Source organism: Neoarius graeffei, chromosome 8, assembly GCF_027579695.1.
Source record: "Neoarius graeffei isolate fNeoGra1 chromosome 8, fNeoGra1.pri, whole genome shotgun sequence".
Lineage (NCBI taxonomy): Eukaryota > Metazoa > Chordata > Actinopteri > Siluriformes > Ariidae > Neoarius > Neoarius graeffei.
This window is the reverse complement of record NC_083576.1, coordinates 13,112,605-13,129,958: the sequence shown is the minus strand read 5'-3', so window position 1 is coordinate 13,129,958 and position 17,354 is coordinate 13,112,605. Positions and strand designations below refer to the sequence as shown.

The following is a 17,354-nucleotide window of genomic DNA, read 5'->3' as shown; positions in this document are numbered from 1 at the left end:
TTGTTGGTCAACCACTCCTGGGGAGGGTAACAATGGTATTGAATTTCCTCCATTTGTACACAATCTGTCTGACTGTGGATTGGTCGAGTCCAAACTCTTTAGAGCTGGTTTTGTAACCTTTTCCAGCCTGATGAGCATCAACAACGCTTTTTCTGAGGTCCTCAGAAATCTCCTTTGTTCGTGCCATGATACACTTCCACAAACGTGTTGTGAAGCTCAGACTTTGATAGATCCCTGTTCTTTAAATAAAACAGGGTGCCCACTCACACCTGATTGTCGTCCCATTGATTGAAAACACCTGACTCTAATTTCACCTTCAAATTAACTGCTAATCCTAGAGGTTCACATACTTTTGCCACTCACATATGTAAAATTGGATCATTTTCCTCAATATTTCCTGAAGAAATATAGAAAATTCTAAAGGGTTCACAAACTTTCAAGCACCGCTGTATAGACTACAGAAGCAGTGCTGTAGAAAAACTAACCAAGCATCTCTGACTCGGCAGGAACATCTGACTGAACATGACTGACACTTTGCTGTGAATTGCCAAGTCTATTCCTGCTGCTGTAACGTGATAAAATGTGTCTTCACCGCGGGGCGGATATTCAGTGCGCCTGTTTTCTTCCGTTAACGTTTATTTCATCACCATCTGTCACCACTGATCTTGACGCTATAATCATTCATCCTAAGCCCGCTTTAATGTACCTTATGCTCTTTAATCTATCTATGAGCACATTTATAGACAGCTCTAGAAGTAATGGCACCCTTGGCAAAGATGGGTGATTTGTGCATTTTATCTTCTGCTGATGAGATTGCAGAGCTGCACAGGTCTTCAGGGTCAGGGGCCAGAACAGAAAGCTTGATCCTGAAGTCACTGAACTGTTTTGGTGTGGATGCTTTGGATCAATGTCCTGATGGAAGATCTACAACCCAGCTGTAACTTCCTGACAGAGGTAGCCAGATTTACACTACCGTTCAAAAGTTTGGGGTCACTTTGAAATTTCCTTATTTTTCCGGCGTGCAAACGGCGCGCTTTTCGGCGCATTCTGCTTTTTCCCCGGCATTTTGGGCGACTTGTGTAATTCGTGCAGATCCGAAGAGGTTTTTTTTTTTTTGGGGGGGGGGGGGGTTGCTCTCCGGTAATCCACTCTGGTAGTAATGATAGACCCGAGTACTGTGCAGACCATACAACGTTTGGTTCCCCCTGGTGGATATATGGAACCATTGACAGCAGAGATAGTAAGGCAGCTGGGCCATAGAAGGTTCACGCTGCACGCTGCATGCTGCACGCTACACGCGTGTAAAGAAAAGTGGACAAACGTAGCATGACTTGCTCTGGGCCATAGAACGGCGTTCACGTTGCACGCTGCACACTTCACGCGTGAAGCGAGAAATGAACATGCACACTTTTTTCTAGGCGTGAAGATGGAAATTCCAGTCAATGCATGCGGTCACCGCCGCGCCAGCCAATCAGAACGGGTCTAGGGAGATAACTCTATGCTTTCAGGGGAAAACTTCAGAAAAAATATAATTGAATGGTATAATTGAAAAATAGTTCTTCATCGGGATTGTCAAGCAGATTATAGAATGTTCGGTGAAATTCACCACGGGTTTCTCTCAGAAGGAAGTGTTCTCGGCTCCAAATTCTGTTCCTTTTTCTCTTCCTCTGTCTCAGTCAAAGCAGAATGAGGCAATCGTCGTCATCCGAAGAGTCCATATTGTTGGTTACTCAGTCAAAGTAGAACAGACGCAACACGTGAACATCCAAGCATGAAGTTTAATGGCCCAGGGTCCAGTTCTTCACGTGAACGTGTAGCGTGTAGCGCAGCGTGAACCTTCTATGGCCCAGCTGCCTAAGATTGACAGTGTAGCTGCTGGCTGCTGTTATAATATTCAACAGCGTTCCGTTACAAACTGCTAGCTGCTACACTGTCAGTGGATGGAACCGATGGCTGGGCAGTCTGGTTGCTAAGGAACGTGACTCCCGGGCTTTTCCTCAGATAGGTGTGTTCATTTATCAACTTGCTGAATTTCATCTACTAGTGTGTGTTTCTTTGGAGCCTCGGTGACTGGGAGTAAACGATCAGCGTTGAAGTGGAAGTCATTTACTCGTCTACAATCAAAGCGTAAGTGTTAAAATAATTGTGCACATATATATATTAACTTTGTCTCTCGTAACCTAGCCTCCTTCATCTAACCATATTAGCCATGACCTATCCTTGGGGTAAAAAACGCCTGAAAAACGTAAATGTTATTTGAGGAGTTGCATGATGACTGTATATGTTCTCAACGTAGTGTCTACACGGGTTAATGACTATTGTTTTTTGTTCCTAGATAATATTTAAGTGCCGTAATACCGTTCTATACGTGCAAGAATTGGTCTTATTAAAGCTTGTGGCTGTCTGGCTTAGTTAAAATGCTAACCGTTAGCACCCGACTAGCTGCTATTTTAGAACATCGAGTGATCAAATGGTAATGTGTAACCCATGTGTGTGTTATATGAGTTCGTGGTGCATACATCCAAGGCACTACACAAACTTCAGGAAGTGGCAAAGAAAAGGAAGAAAAAGGAGTAAAGATGGACTGACTTTGGGGTGGGGAACTGAAGATGGATTGGGAACTGAATTAATAAATAATAGTAATTAATAAATGTTCTGTTTTGTTGAAACTGTTGTCTGACTGATATTTTGTGTGTGTGGTGGTGGTGGGGGTCCGCGTCGCCGCGCTACCTTACTCTTTTTTGACCGTGGTTGTGTTTGCATCCCTGATTTTTGAAAGAAAAGCACTGTTCTTTTCAATCAAGATTACTTTAAACTAATCAGAAATCCACTCTATACATTGCTAATGTGGTAAATGACTATTCTAGCTGCAAATGTCTGGTTTTTGGTGCAATATCTCCATAGGTGTATAGAGGCCCATTTCCAGCAACTCTCACTCCAGTGTTCTAATGGTACAATGTGTTTGCTCATTGCCTCAGAAGGCTAATGGATGATTAGAAAACCCTTGTACAATCATGTTAGCACAGCTGAAAACAGTTGAGCTCTTTAGAGAAGCTATAAAACTGACCTTCCTTTGAGCAGATTGAGTTTCTGGAGCATCACATTTGTGGGGTCGATGAAATGCTCAAAATGGCCAGAAAAATGTCTTGACTAGATTTTCTATTCATTTTACAACTTATGGTGGTGAATAAAAGTGTGACTTTTCATGGAAAACACACAATTGTCTGGGTGACCCCAAACTTTTGAACGGTAGTGTACGGTATATGTGAGATGCTCTGGTACTTCACAATGCCATATATGGAGGGGGGGGGAATGTAGGACTCAATTTCATGGAATAGCTGTTAATTACACCCAGGGCTTTGAACCGGTTCAAGGAACGAAAACCGGGAACTTTTTCTATTTCACATAGAACAGAAACGAAACCAGAAACTTTATTATTATTTATGTTCCGGAACAGAAACGCTTATTAAAAATAATGGTAACCGGTTAATACCGGTTTTTATTTCGTTCCTCAAAGTTTCCGTAGCCTACAAATAAAAAAAGTCATTCTTCTCCTGCGCAAGTTTCTATGACCCGCTGGGGTTCACTTCCTGTGTGACGTTCGCTGACTGAATGTAGAGAGCGGGAGGGTGGACTACTATCACGTCTGCACATCTTAAATAAGAGGTAAATATTGCAGTCTATCGTTATTCAAGAACGTCAATTTCAAACACGATATCAATATATTTGTCCACGTTAATGAGAGGCTCGCGAACATTAAATGACGTTAACCTCTGTTAGCCTATCAATGCATAGGGCCTAAACTAGCCTTTGGTAACACACTAAACGAATTATCTTTCATTTTTGGCACTTTTTCTGTTTGTGTAGATGGGAAGACATACTGAGAATCCAAATCGCCAACATTTGAAATAATAATTGTTTTGAATTATTTCTTGTCTTATTTAATGAAGGTTGTAATAGAATTAGCCTACATTTGGCTTAAGCTGGATGAGACAGAGACATAATTTTATAGCCATTTGTTAAACAGCTGACAGGGAACGTAATTAACCGTTCCGGGAACGAAATTTTTTTGTTCTAACCGGTTCGGGAACGTTTATTTAATGGTGGAACCCAAAACCGGAAACGTTAAAATTCCGTTTCTGTTCGGAACGAACCAATAGGAAACAAATTCTGGTTCAAAGCCCTGATTACACCGGTGTTCTATTCCTAAACGATCACACCGGGACATTTTACCCAGTGCCTACCTCCAGCATGTTGTAGATGATGTAGAGTTTGATGACGGATTGTCCTCGGATTAGGTGGTACATCATGGCGTAATCCACGTAATGCATCATGGAGCAGCACAGCACCATGATCAGCCCCTTCAGCAGGTCACACACCTGGGCTGGCTGCAGGAACCGAGAGCTGCTGAGAGAGAAAAAAAAAAAAAAAAACACACACACGTTCCATACGCTGAACAACACCATTCATCAACGACACACTTTTACAAACGTTGGACAGAAATGACACATGGAACGTAGCACAGAACACGATCGTCATGCAGGCGGCGTTTCAGCTGCCTCTGTAGTGAACAGATGGCGCGCAGAGAAAACAAAAGGGCTCGAAGGAGATTCATATCAGTCGCTTCACTCTGCTCGGAGATCATTCATCACACTGAGAAGAAAAAGGCAAAGGGTTTCGCTTCACCGCTATTTCGGGAGCCGAGATTACACGGCTGTGACGTGCGGAAAAAAAGTCTCTTGTTTTTACTGCGGATAAAAATCCCTAAGGAATGTTCTATCGCTGCGAATTTGATCATTTAGGTCACTTTCATGAATCTGAATTTCATGCTTTAAGTCTAGGACCTGGCTTAGACATGTCGGCACATAATTTAGGAGAGGATAACTCAAGTGTTCTAGGCTAATTTGACCCCAAGGAATAACGTGGGATGTGCGACAAAATCGCTATCCGGGGCGAACAGCCTGAAAATTACCAATCCAAGATGGCCGCCAGTATTACGGTATTATTATTATTATTATTGTGTTACTCTTCATATTCCTGACCCTGGTTTATGTGACACAAACAGTAATAAAGTGATGTTAAAAGTTGTATTGTTGGCTTTTAAACATTTAGGCTCTCAAGATATCGCTGCCTAGTAAAGTAACAAAGTTTTGTTTTGTATTTTTCACTTTAAGTTAACAAAAGTCATTGATCGTAACAGTATGTCTGAAAATACAATTTCTTTACATGAAGCAAATGCTTGCTCTCTTATACTCTCCTAAATTATGTGCATACAGTACAGTGGTGCTTGAAAGTTTGTGAACCCTTTAGAATTCTCTATATTTCTGCATAAATATGACCTAAAACAACATCAGATTTTCACACAAGTCCTAAAAGTAGATAAAGAGAACCCAGTTAAACAAATGAGACACAAATATTCTACTAGGTCATTTATTTATTGAGGAAAATGATCCAATATTACATATCTGTGAGTGGCAAAAGTATGTGAACCTTCGCTTTCAGTATCTGGTGTGACCCCCTTGTGCAGCAATAACTGCAACTAAATGTTTGTGGTAACTGTTGATCAGTCCTGCACACCGGCTTGGAGGAATTTTAGCCCATTCCTCCGTACAGAACAGCTTCAACTCTGGGATGTTGGTGGGTTTCCTCACATGAACTGCTCGCTTCAGGACCTTCCACAACATTTCCATTGGATTAAGGTCAGGACTTTGACTTGGCCATTCCAAAACATTAACTTTATTCTTCTTTAACCATTCTTTGGTAGAACGACTTGTGTGCTTAGGGTCGTTGTCTTGCTGCATGACCCACCTTCTCTTGAGATGCAGTTCATGGACAGATGTCCTGACATTTTCCTTTAGAATTCGCTGGTATAATTCAGAATTCATTGTTCCATCGATGATGGCAAGCCGTTCTGGCCCAGATGCAGCAAAACAGGCCCAAACCATGATACTACCACCACCATGTTTCACAGATGGGATAAGGTTCTTATGCTGGAATGCAGTGTTTTCCTTTCTCCAAACATAACGCTGCTCATTTAAACCAAAAAGTTCTATTTTGGTCTCATCCGTCCACAAAACATTTTTCCAATAGCCTTCTGGCTTGTCCATGTGATCTTTAGCAAACCGCAGACAAGCAGCAATGTTCTTTTTGGAAAGCAGTGGCTTTCTCCTTGCAACCCTGCCATGCACACCATTGTTGTTCAGTGATCTCCTGATGGTGGACTCATGAACATTAGCCAATGTGAGAGAGGCCTTCAGCTGCTTAGAAGTTCCCCTGGGGTCCTTTGTGACCTCGCTGACTATTACACACCTTGCTCTTGGAGTGATCTTTGTTGGTCGACCACTCCTGGGGAGGGTAACAATGGTCTTGAATTTCCTCCATTTGTACACAATCTGTCTGACTGTGGATTGGTGGAGTCCAAACTCTTTAGAGATGGTTTTGTAACCTTTTCCAGCCTGATGAGCATCAGCAACGCTTTTTCTGAGGTCCTCAGAAATCTCCTTTGTTCGTGACATGATACACTTCCACAAACATGTGTTGTGAAGATCAGACTTTGATAGATCCCTGTTCTTTAAATAAAACAGGGTGCCCACTCACACCTGATTGTCATCCCATTGATTGAAAACATCTGACTCTAATTTCACCTTCAAATTAACTGCTAATCCTAGAGGTTCACATACTTTTGCCACTCACAGATATGTAATATTGGATCATTTTCCTCAATAAATAAATGACCAAGTATAATATTTGTGTCTCATTTGTTTAACTGGGTTCTCTTTATCTACTTTTAGGACTTGTGTGAAAACCTGATGATGTTTTCGGTCACATTTATGCAGAAATATAGAAAATTCTAAAGGGTTCACAAACTTTTAAACACCACTGTAGGTCTCCCAATACCATGTTTGACATAGGGTTATTCTGTTTTTCTCATGTTTTCTGTGAAACTGCAATTCTGGCCAATTTTATTTTATTTTTTTTTTACTTTGCCCTTGACCATAGTTTGTTCCTTTTTCCTTCAATCATGAAAATGATGTCATTAATGGATTCCCCATCCCCAAAAACCCATAAAAAGAGGTATTGCACATACTACTGTGGTGAGTGGTTCAAAAATTTTCAATATGGCTACTGGCAGCCATCTTGGATTGGTCATTTTCCGCCTGTTCGCCCTGGATAGCGATTTTGGCACACATCGAAAGTTATTTCTTGAGTTCAAATTAGCCTAGAACAGTTGAGTTGAGTTATCCTCTCCTAAATTACGTGCGTACATACAGTATCTAACCCAGGTCCTTTACTACTTGGGATTTTATCTTGTATGCAGTAGGAGTTGCATGGTTGCTTATTTTAAGAGTAATTCAGGACAGTAGTCAAATAAAATCATCTATTCCATGGTTAAAGCACGGTTTCAGGACACTGATCCTTTTACGTTGTGTTTTATTCAGTGCAGCAAAGAACATGTCGATCGGAACGTCAATGAACAGTCATACACAGGCTATAAATAACTTTTAAGATGCACCGTTCACTACAGAAGTAATACATCGGTGTAATAAAAGTGCAAAATAATAAGTGTACCATTTAAAGATGGACGAAGTGTTAATCAGCTCGTCCAATCAAGATGCACTTGATTGGACGAGCTGATGGTTGAATCTGAAACTCAAAGTGCCCAGCTCAATACTGAAACAACATTTGGAACATCGGGGTTTTTTTCCCTTCATGTTCAGGTCTGGGATCAGCATCATTCCAGTAAAGAGTCTTGATCCGCCTCTAATCTACAGTGGTGCTTGAAAGTTTGTGAACCCTTTAGAATTCTCTATATTTCTGCATAAATATGACCTAAAACATCATCAGATTTTCACACAAGTCCTAAAAGTAGATAAAGAGAACCCAGTTAAACAAATGAGACAGAAATATTATACTTGGTCATTTTATTTATTGAAGAAAATGATCCAGTATTACATATCTGTGAGTGGCAAAAGTATGTGAACCTTTGCTTTCAGTATCTGGTGTGACCCCCTTGTGCAGCAATAACTGCAACTAAACGTTTGCGGTAACTGTTGATCAGTCCTGCACACCGGCTTGGAGGAATTTTAGCCCGTTCCTCCGTACAGAACAGCTTCAACTCTGGGATGTTGGTGGGTTTCCTCACATGAACTGCTCGCTTCAGGTCCTTCCACAACATTTCGGTTGGATTAAGGTCAGGACTTTGACTTGGCCATTCCAAAACATTAACTTTATTCTTCTTTAACCATTCTTTGGTAGAACGACTTGTGTGCTTAGGGTCGTTGTCTCGCTGCATGACCCACCTTCTCTTGAGATTAAGGCTACATCCACACGACAACGGCAACGAGATTTAAAAAAAAATAAAAATCGCGTCCACATGGGCAACGGATCAGTAAAATATCAGGTCCATATGGCAACGCAACGCTTGCTGAAAACGATGCAATACACATGCCACACCTCTAGGTGCGCTGTAAGACGGTCCCATCGGAGACACCACAACAATAGAAGAAGTAAGGACGCATGCACATAAACTATTATGCGCGAGACTTCATATTAGCCACAAAGTCAGAAAAATCTGTTCGTAAAATTACGTTATAATGACCAAATACAATGAAAAGTATTTTTCCAGTCTCATCTGTGAAAGGTAATCCCGTTTGTGATCTTGTTTGGACGGTAAACCTGTTGGTACAGTTAAACGCAGCACATGAATGAGGCATCTTTATTCTCCGCTTTGACCCATCCAATATGGCGGCGAAGATGACGTATGATTCTACGCGGAAGGCGGCGTCTTTAATGGTCCGGAATAAATTGAATGCTACACGTTGATGGATTAATTTGTTCTTCTACGCCCTTTTTGAGGAATGTATTGTAGGACTTAAACCAACATCTGAAGAGGTGAGATCGCTCCTTTTTTTCCCCCCCTATTTTTGCTGGCGGGATTGACTCTGCCCTAAGGGCTATTCTCTCTCTCTCTCTTTGCACCATTACACAATAAATATTCACAGTGAAAATATTTTGTAAGCGCGTTTCATGAACCAAGTTATAGGATTTGTTGACAACTCGCATCGAGTTCGTTACACTTCTACCCGGCGTGAAGCACATGTGGTTGTGACATCATCGTAAACAAATCCGTTCTACTCATCCAGACGACTTCGCAATGGCGCCGTTGCCAGATCTTTCCACTCTGGAACCCATTCTCAAAGGATTTCGTTTTGGGGCACCCAAAACGCCGGTGCCGTGTGGACGCCAGGCCGAAATGATAAACAATTTTATCAGATTCACCTGAATCCGTTGCCGTGTGGACAGGGCCTAAGTTCATGGACAGATGCCCTGACATTTTCCTTTAGAATTCGCTGGTATAATTCAGAATTCATTGTTCCATCAATGATGGCAAGCCGTCCTGTCCTGGCCCAGATGCAGCAAAACAGGCCCAAACCATGATACTACCACCACCATGTTTCACAGATGGGATAAGGTTCTTATGCTGGAATGCAGTGTTTTCCTTTCTCCAAACATAACACTTCTCATTTAAACCAAAAAGTTCTATTTTGGTCTCATCCCTCCACAAAACATTTTTCCAATAGCCTTCTGGCTTGTCCACGTGATCTTTAGCAAACTGCAGACGAGCAGCAATGTTCTTTTTGGAGAGCAGTGGCTTTCTCCTTGCAACCCTGCCATGCACACCATTGTTGTTCAGTGTTCTCCTGATGGTGGACTCATGAACATTAACATTAGCCAATGTGAGAGAGGCCTTCAGTTGCTGAGAAGTTACCCTGGGGTCCTTTGTGACCTCGCCGACTATTACACGCCTTGCTCTTGGAATGATCTTTGTTGGTCGACCACTCCTGGGGAGGGTAACAATGGTCTTGAATTTCCTCCATTTGTACACAATCTGTCTGACTGTGGATTGGTGGAGTCCAAACTCTTTAGAGATGGTTTTGTAACCTTTTCCAGCCTGATGAGCATCAACAACGCTTTTTCTGAGGTCCTCAGAAATCTCCTTTGTTCGTGCCATGATACACTTCCACAAACATGTGTTGTGAAGATCAGACTTTGATAGATCCCTGTTCTTTAAATAAAACAGGGTGCCCACTCACACCTGATTGTCATCCCATTGATTGAAAACACCTGACTCTAATTTCACCTTCAAATTAACTGCTAATCCTAGAGGTTCACATACTTTTGCCACTCACAGATATGTAATATTGGATCATTTTCCTCAATAAATAAATGACCTAGTAGAATATTTGTGTCTCATTTGTTTAACTGGGTTCTCTTTATCTACTTTTAGGACTTGTGCGAAAATCTGATGTTGTTTTGGGTCATATTTATGCAGAAATATAGAAAATTCTAAAGGGTTCACAAACTTTCAAGCACCACTGTAGCTGAATGGAATTGGACAGTGATGTGCAACCCACGGCTCTGTAAACACCCTTTCAGACAACGCCGTTTGACAGAACACCACAGTGTCACAATGGACTTTATTTCGCTTTAAAGGACAATATAAATAACCAGGAGAGGAATTTCTTCGGGAGTGGACGGGAACGGGATTAAAAAGCCGGCTCACACGGACCTCCTCACTTCATCCGATCTTTTGATATCCGTTAAAACAAAACGACTGCATTTCTCAGTGCGGTTGACTAGAATTGACTTCATCTAGACTACGTTCAGACTGCACCCTGAAACGACCCATATCCGATTTTTTTGCCCATATGCGACCTGTATCCGATTTGTTATTGACAATCTGAACGACACAGATCCGATTTTTTCACATGCGACCCAGGCCGCTTGGATATGTGGGCCTAATTCCGATGCATATCCGATATTTTCACATGCGACTGCAGTCTGACCGGACAGGTCGCATTCATGCGACCTACACGTCATCAACAAGAGACAAACGTCACTATTCTGCGTTGGCTAATCCCGCCTCTTTGGTGGAAAACAACAACATTTGTACAGTTTTCAGAATTTAAATAGACTTTTATAGACTTGATCAAGCTAATGGTGGATTTGGTAGGGACCTGGATGTTGATCTGTTAGCCTGATTAAATAAAACAGTTTCTATAACTGATTTATAACTTAAACCATCTTGTATTACAAGATAAGATTGTTCTGGAAATTTCCAGTAATTTGACACCTTCGGTCTCATTAGTCTGCTGCCCACATTAATCAGATTATTGTGCGAGTGCCGCCGCCGCCACAAAAACCACATCGCCAGGTCTCGCCTCATCTCCATAGCAAACTGCACTGGTGTTTCTGCACCTTGAGCCAGCGCTGAGAGAAGTTGCAGAATTCAGCTGGCTATAAACAATCTAAATAAATATTTATAAAAATGTAGAAAAAGTTTATTAATATGACGAAATAAATATGTGCAAATTATTAAGCCTGAATTAAGAGTTTGGTAATACAGCGGCCGTATCCCAAATGACTGCCTACTGAAGCTCGAGTGCACTATATAGAGTTTAAAAATCCATTACTTCCTAGTAACATGTAGTGCACTTATATAGAAATTAGAGAGACATTTAGGAGTCAACCCTCGTTACCAGGCTACACGTTTTCATTTCAGTTCAGAAACAAAAACACACACGAGACCTCACACTTTAACACTAACCAGATAATTAAACAAACAAACAAAAAAGAAATCATTGAACTTGAAGAGTGCGCTTTTTTGTTTGTTTACGTATTACGTAGATGTGCTTATTACGTGTCAATTTGCGCATGCGGACACTTTTGGGTCGTTTTCCGTTCATATTGGAGATCGCATACAAGTCTCATATAATTGGTAATGTGAACGGCCTAACAAAAAAATCGGATTTCACAACAAATCGGATATGGGTCGTTTCAGGTTGCAGTCTGAACGGAGTGCTAGTCTGAACAACAAATTACACACACGTGTAGTAAAATTCAAAAAAAAAAAAAATTAAGCTTCAGACTTTGAGAAGAGTTTTTATTTTATTTCGTCCTTGGTCAGTTCGGCAACACGCTTTGCCATTTTGTTTTTCTCTACTCACAGCATACGAGCTGATATCCTAGCAGTAGAGTAGCCAATCAGAGCGCTCGACTGCTCATATCCAGTGAACGTGGATAGAATAATGTGGAATATTATAGAATGAACAGAATCTTCATCTTTAAAACACTAGAAATAGTTCAGGACTAGTGACCAAAATGCTGTCAGTCACAAGAATCCTGCTGAAGACCTAAACGTGCAGTGCCCTCCACAATTATTGGCACCCCTTTTAAAGATTAATTTAAAAAAAAAAAAGGTTATTTATTTAAAAAAAAATCCACCTTATGGTGATGCCGCTTCATCTCATGGTGGGGAACAAAGAAAATAGAAAAAGAAAATCCAACCTTTAATTGAAAAATTTCTTCAGAGAAAAACAAAATCTCCCAAGAAACAATTATTTTTGACAAAAACACGTGCCAATATTATTGGCTCCCCTGGAAATGATAGTGAACTCATTGTAACTGGCGTGTTTTCCCAATTTAAATTGTACATTTTTTTTATTTGATTGGAGTCTTTCAAGTTTTGCCTCCCTTATCCTCCGCCTCACTGTACACGGGGACAAAATAAACTTGGGTCCTCGTCCAGGCAAATTTGTACCAGTTCCAGTCCACTTTTTAAAAAAAATATTATTAAATCGCCCTAACAGTAGAAATGGGCATTAAAAAAAAAAAATAAAACCACGAGTAGCTAGCCTATTTATCACCATTCCTAACATATGAAGATCAACACACTTCTCCGTCATATGGTTTGTGTGTGTTCTTTTATCTTTCCCGTGTTGACGTTGAGGGAATTTGGTCTCTGCGTCACCTCATATTTATTCCCCAGTTAATCAGGAAGTCGTGGATTACAGCTTGAAAGTTCCTACACACACTAATCAACTCAAACATACTGTACAATTTAAATGGGAAACAAGCTTCAGGTACACTACCGTTCAAAAGTTTGGGGTCACCCAGACAATTTAGTGTTTTCCACGAAAAGTCACACTTTTATTTACCACCATAAGTTGTAAAATGAATAGAAAATATAGTCAAGACATTTTTCTGGCCATTTTGAGCATTTAATCGACCCCACAAATGTGATGCTCCAGAAACTCAATCTGCTCAAAGGAAGGTCAGTTTTATAGCTTCTCTAAAGAGCTCAACTGTTTTCAGCTGTGCTAACATGATTGTACAAGGGTTTTCTAATCATCCATTAGCCTTCTGAGGCAATGAGCAAACACATTGTACCATTAGAACACTGGAGTGAGAGTTGCTGGAAATGGGCCTCTATACACCTATGGAGATGTTGCACCAAAAACCAGACATTTGCAGCTAGAATAGTCATTTACCACATTAGCAATGTATAGAGTGGATTTCTGATTAGTTTAAAGTGATCTTCATTGAAAAGAACAGTGCTTTTCTTTCAAAAATAAGGACATTTCAAAGTGACCCCAAACTTTTGAACGGTAGTGTACATTGCGTTCACTATCATTTCCAGCGGTGCCAATAATAGTGGCATGTGTTTTTTTTTTTTTGTTGAAAATGATTCTCGATGAGGAATTTGTTTTTCTCTGAATACATTTATTTCAATTAAAAGGCTGGATTTTTTTTCAGTGCGAGATGAAGCGACTTCACCAAAAGGTGATTTTTAAAAAAAAAAAAAACTTTACAAGGGGTACCAATAATTATAATAAAGTTAAATTTATATAGCGCCTTTCAAGAAACCCCAAGGAGGCTTTACAATTATAGACAAGGAAAAAAATAAAAAATAAATAAAAAGTCCACCAAGTAGGGGTCAAGATGTCATTCCAGTGGTGTAGCAGCCACAGTCCCACCAAAAGGCGCACGAAAACGAGTCCCACATCTCCAGCACCGCCGCCGTCAACAACATCGCTCAAACACCACACCATGGACCACAAAGCGAGCACAGAAGCACCGCCACACAGAGCGCTGGTGTGTCCCAAACCGCCTGCACAGCCGCCGTGACACCACCGAGCAACATCGCTCGGAACATCACGTCAAACACTAAAGCGCAGAGCACTGGACAACCATGATGTAAAAATGAGCAACGAGCTCACTGCAGTCCACAGCTAGGAGCACAGGCATCACCCACAGCGAACCAAGGCCTGGAGGGAACCGACGCCCAAAACTGGGTCCGGAGCTACACCACAACCAGCGGACAAAACACTCAAACAACATCAAACTACACAAACACAGGAAAAAAAAATAAAATGAAAATAGAAAAAGAAAAAAATAAAATAAAAAAAGCTCTGGTGAGAAGCGGCAGCCAGAACGCGCACGACGTACTCTCAACCGGAAACGGAAAGTCGAAAAAAGCTTTAGCATGCCTCAATTATTAATTATGGAGGGTATTGTATCAGACTTTAATATCCTTCCCCCCCAAGGAAAAAAACAAAAAAATTCCTGGAGACGCTCCTGTATCGTCCTTTATCCCAGATGCTCTGCACTACATTACGTACAACTCTCGGCGACAGTGTTTATCACACACCCTGAGCTTTTCAGGTGTGAACGTTCAAAATGGTGAACGAATGATGGTGCGAGCTCAAGATTGTGATGTGCGCGAATCCAAAATAGTCAGCGTCCGTGATAAAGAAATACCCTGCACTTCACTGATGTAATAATTGGACGAGTCTGGAATAATAACCCTAACTGATATCTCACACAAATATTGGCACCGATATACTGTACATATTACATGGACTGATTTTTTTTCAAATTATAAAATGGACTACGTACGGTTTAGCCATGGATTAAAGCAAAAAAAAATTATTTGACTTAAAATTTACGAGGGGGGGGGTTATGGGTGGATTTCGATGAAATTCTGAGAATGGTTAACTTAGAACTGGGGGCGTCGTGGCTCAGGTGAATAGGGCGCCATACCGTGGGTCCGGGGACCCGGGTTCGATTCCGACCCGAGGTCATTTCCCGGTCCCTCCCCGTCTCTCTCTCCCGCTCATTTCCCGTCTCTGCGCTGTCCTGTCCAATGGAGGTGAAAAAAGCCCCAAAAAATATCTTTAAAAAAAAAACAAACTTAGAACTGATAACTTTATTATCAATTAATTAATGGATTAATATATTCAATTTATTGCACTCTCTTTCCATTGCTTCCGTATATTATTTTTTTGTGGCAAACCACACAAATGCAAGCGCCTGGAACGTTTAGTTTTTTGCACCATGAACTTGGCTTTCCGTTTTCACCTATTTCGTACAGCCAAGCCCACCTCCACTTGTTTTTTACACCTTTATCGATGGCAGACACATCAGTGCCTTCTTTCATGTAAAGCGCATCCATGCTGCCGAAACCGAAAGCAGAATGACATGCTCCTCTGTGCTCGACGTCAATATAGAAAAAAAAGTTTGGATCTTCGCTTACATTAAAATTATAATTTGACCTTACTTTGTGTTGAATACGACTTCAAAAACAATTCAAGATTTTATTAAGAGAAATATTGTGGCCAACACGAGTGTTAAGTTACCTAAAAGATCGCGTGAAGTTGGCTGCGTTCGTTCTCATTTTCCTCCATCATTTCCTAGGCCAGAAACAGATGTTTTGACGTAATTTAACTTAGTAGGCTATGATTATTATTTAACCGTAGTCTTCGAGACATTTTGACTGTTTGGGGCATTGAACGCTGGTGTATGATTTTCAGGGAATAAAGTTTAGCGCATGTCGGAACATCATTGCGCTCGCAGCCTCTAACTCCTCAAACGGCCTTTAAATTGTGATATAACGTAGGCTATAAGGCACGGTTCTAACATACCTTACACATTGGCCTAACGAAAATAATAATTGTTGGGGCGTCTGCTGATTTGTTAGCTATAAATTTCGGTCTAATTACTTCTGACAGTCTGCAAGCATTGCACCGTCGGGTCTTCAAGTCTGGCTGAAGCAGAGGAGCGGGCTTTCCGGGGTTTATTTTTCGTTTTTTTTTTTGCTCTATTTCTATATGTCCAGGTTTGAACTAAGTCATTTTGGCAAGATTTAATTTAATACAAAACCGAAATGGTCAGACACAAGTAGGGCTGTGCGATATGGGAAAAAAAATGAATATCCCGATACATTTTCTCCATTTCACAATATACGATATATATCTCGATATATTTAAATCTCCTCTAAAGGACCCCATGAAATCTAACTTTTACTCTTTGCTGTTTTCACTACAATCCCTGCAGATTAAATAAATAACATTCTTGGTTAACTTTACAGGTGGTTTTCAACAACACATTTTAAATTGTCATGTTGGTGATTAATCACAATTGAGTTGAAATAAGACTCTTTTTATTCAACAAAGATGTGGCACAAACTGCAAAAACAATCTTGAAAATTGCAACAAAGGGGCAACACAATACAGAGCTGCTCAGAGCTCAAACCAATAAAGCGCAAGCTCAACACTGAGGAAGACATTTAGCCTCAATAAGAAAAGTGCTCATTCATTAAATTATTTAAAAAATAGATCTCCAAGCTATTAACCTGACTACTGAGAACCACTGGAACATTCACAATAGAGAGAGAGATTGAGGGAGAGAAGAGAGAGATCTGCAAAACATCATTTTCCTCTTTGCATACTTTTGAACTGAATGTTTTCTGGCTCTGCCTCTCAGGCTACGTTCACACTGCAGGCTGAAGTGACTCAAATCCGATCTTTTCGCCCATATGTGACCTGTATCCGATCTTTTATTGACAACATGAATGACACAGATCCGATTTTTTTCAAATCCGACCCAGGCCGTTTGGATATGTGGTCCTAATTCCGATTCCTATCCGCTCTTTTCATATGCGACTTCAGTCTGAACCGCCAGGTCGCATTCATCCGACTTACACGTCATCAACAAGCCACAAACGTCACTATTCTGCGCTGAAGTAGGCGGCGGGTCTCTCAAAAAAAGTTACAACAACATGGTGCATAATCACGGGCGCAGATAGAGGGTGGGACTCGCCCCACCCAGATTTAAATTCACTTCGTTCGGTCCCCCCCACTTATAGGGAGGAAAAAACGTCTATGCTGTCTTTCTTTGCATAAAGCAAACCTCACGGAAAAATCAAAAGACTAATTACCATTCGGTTTATTGAGGTGCACAGCAGTGTATACATAGTTGCAACAACTCACATAAAACAAAACAAAGACTGATATTCGGTTGGTTGAGCTGCGCAGACTGCACAGGTTGCGAGCTCGAGCTTGGTTGCTATGGTAACCCACAACGAGTTTGACAGGCATATCGGGGTTGGGGTTGGTTTGCTGGCAGCTTTGTCCCCCCCAGTTTTTTGTCCCCCCCAGTTCAAAAAACGTATCTGCGCCCCTGCGCATGACATCAATGCGAGGGACGCTTCGGGCTGTGAAGGTTCTGAATCT

The 17,354-nt window shown here is 41.1% G+C and overlaps 1 protein-coding gene across 4 annotated transcripts in view; it reads right to left on the bottom strand.

The window, feature by feature from the left end:
• The window catches only part of tapt1a (transmembrane anterior posterior transformation 1a), a 112,666-nt gene that overhangs the window by 67,880 nt on the left and 27,432 nt on the right, over positions 1-17,354 (bottom strand). For 3 of the 4 annotated variants that reach the window (XM_060927296.1, XM_060927298.1, XM_060927299.1), the window contains exon 4: positions 4,245-4,407. In XM_060927296.1, the coding sequence (XP_060783279.1) occupies positions 4,245-4,407 (163 nt within the window). The remainder of the gene's footprint in view (positions 1-4,244; positions 4,408-17,354) is intronic. The other variant, XM_060927297.1, reaches the window with a different exon arrangement.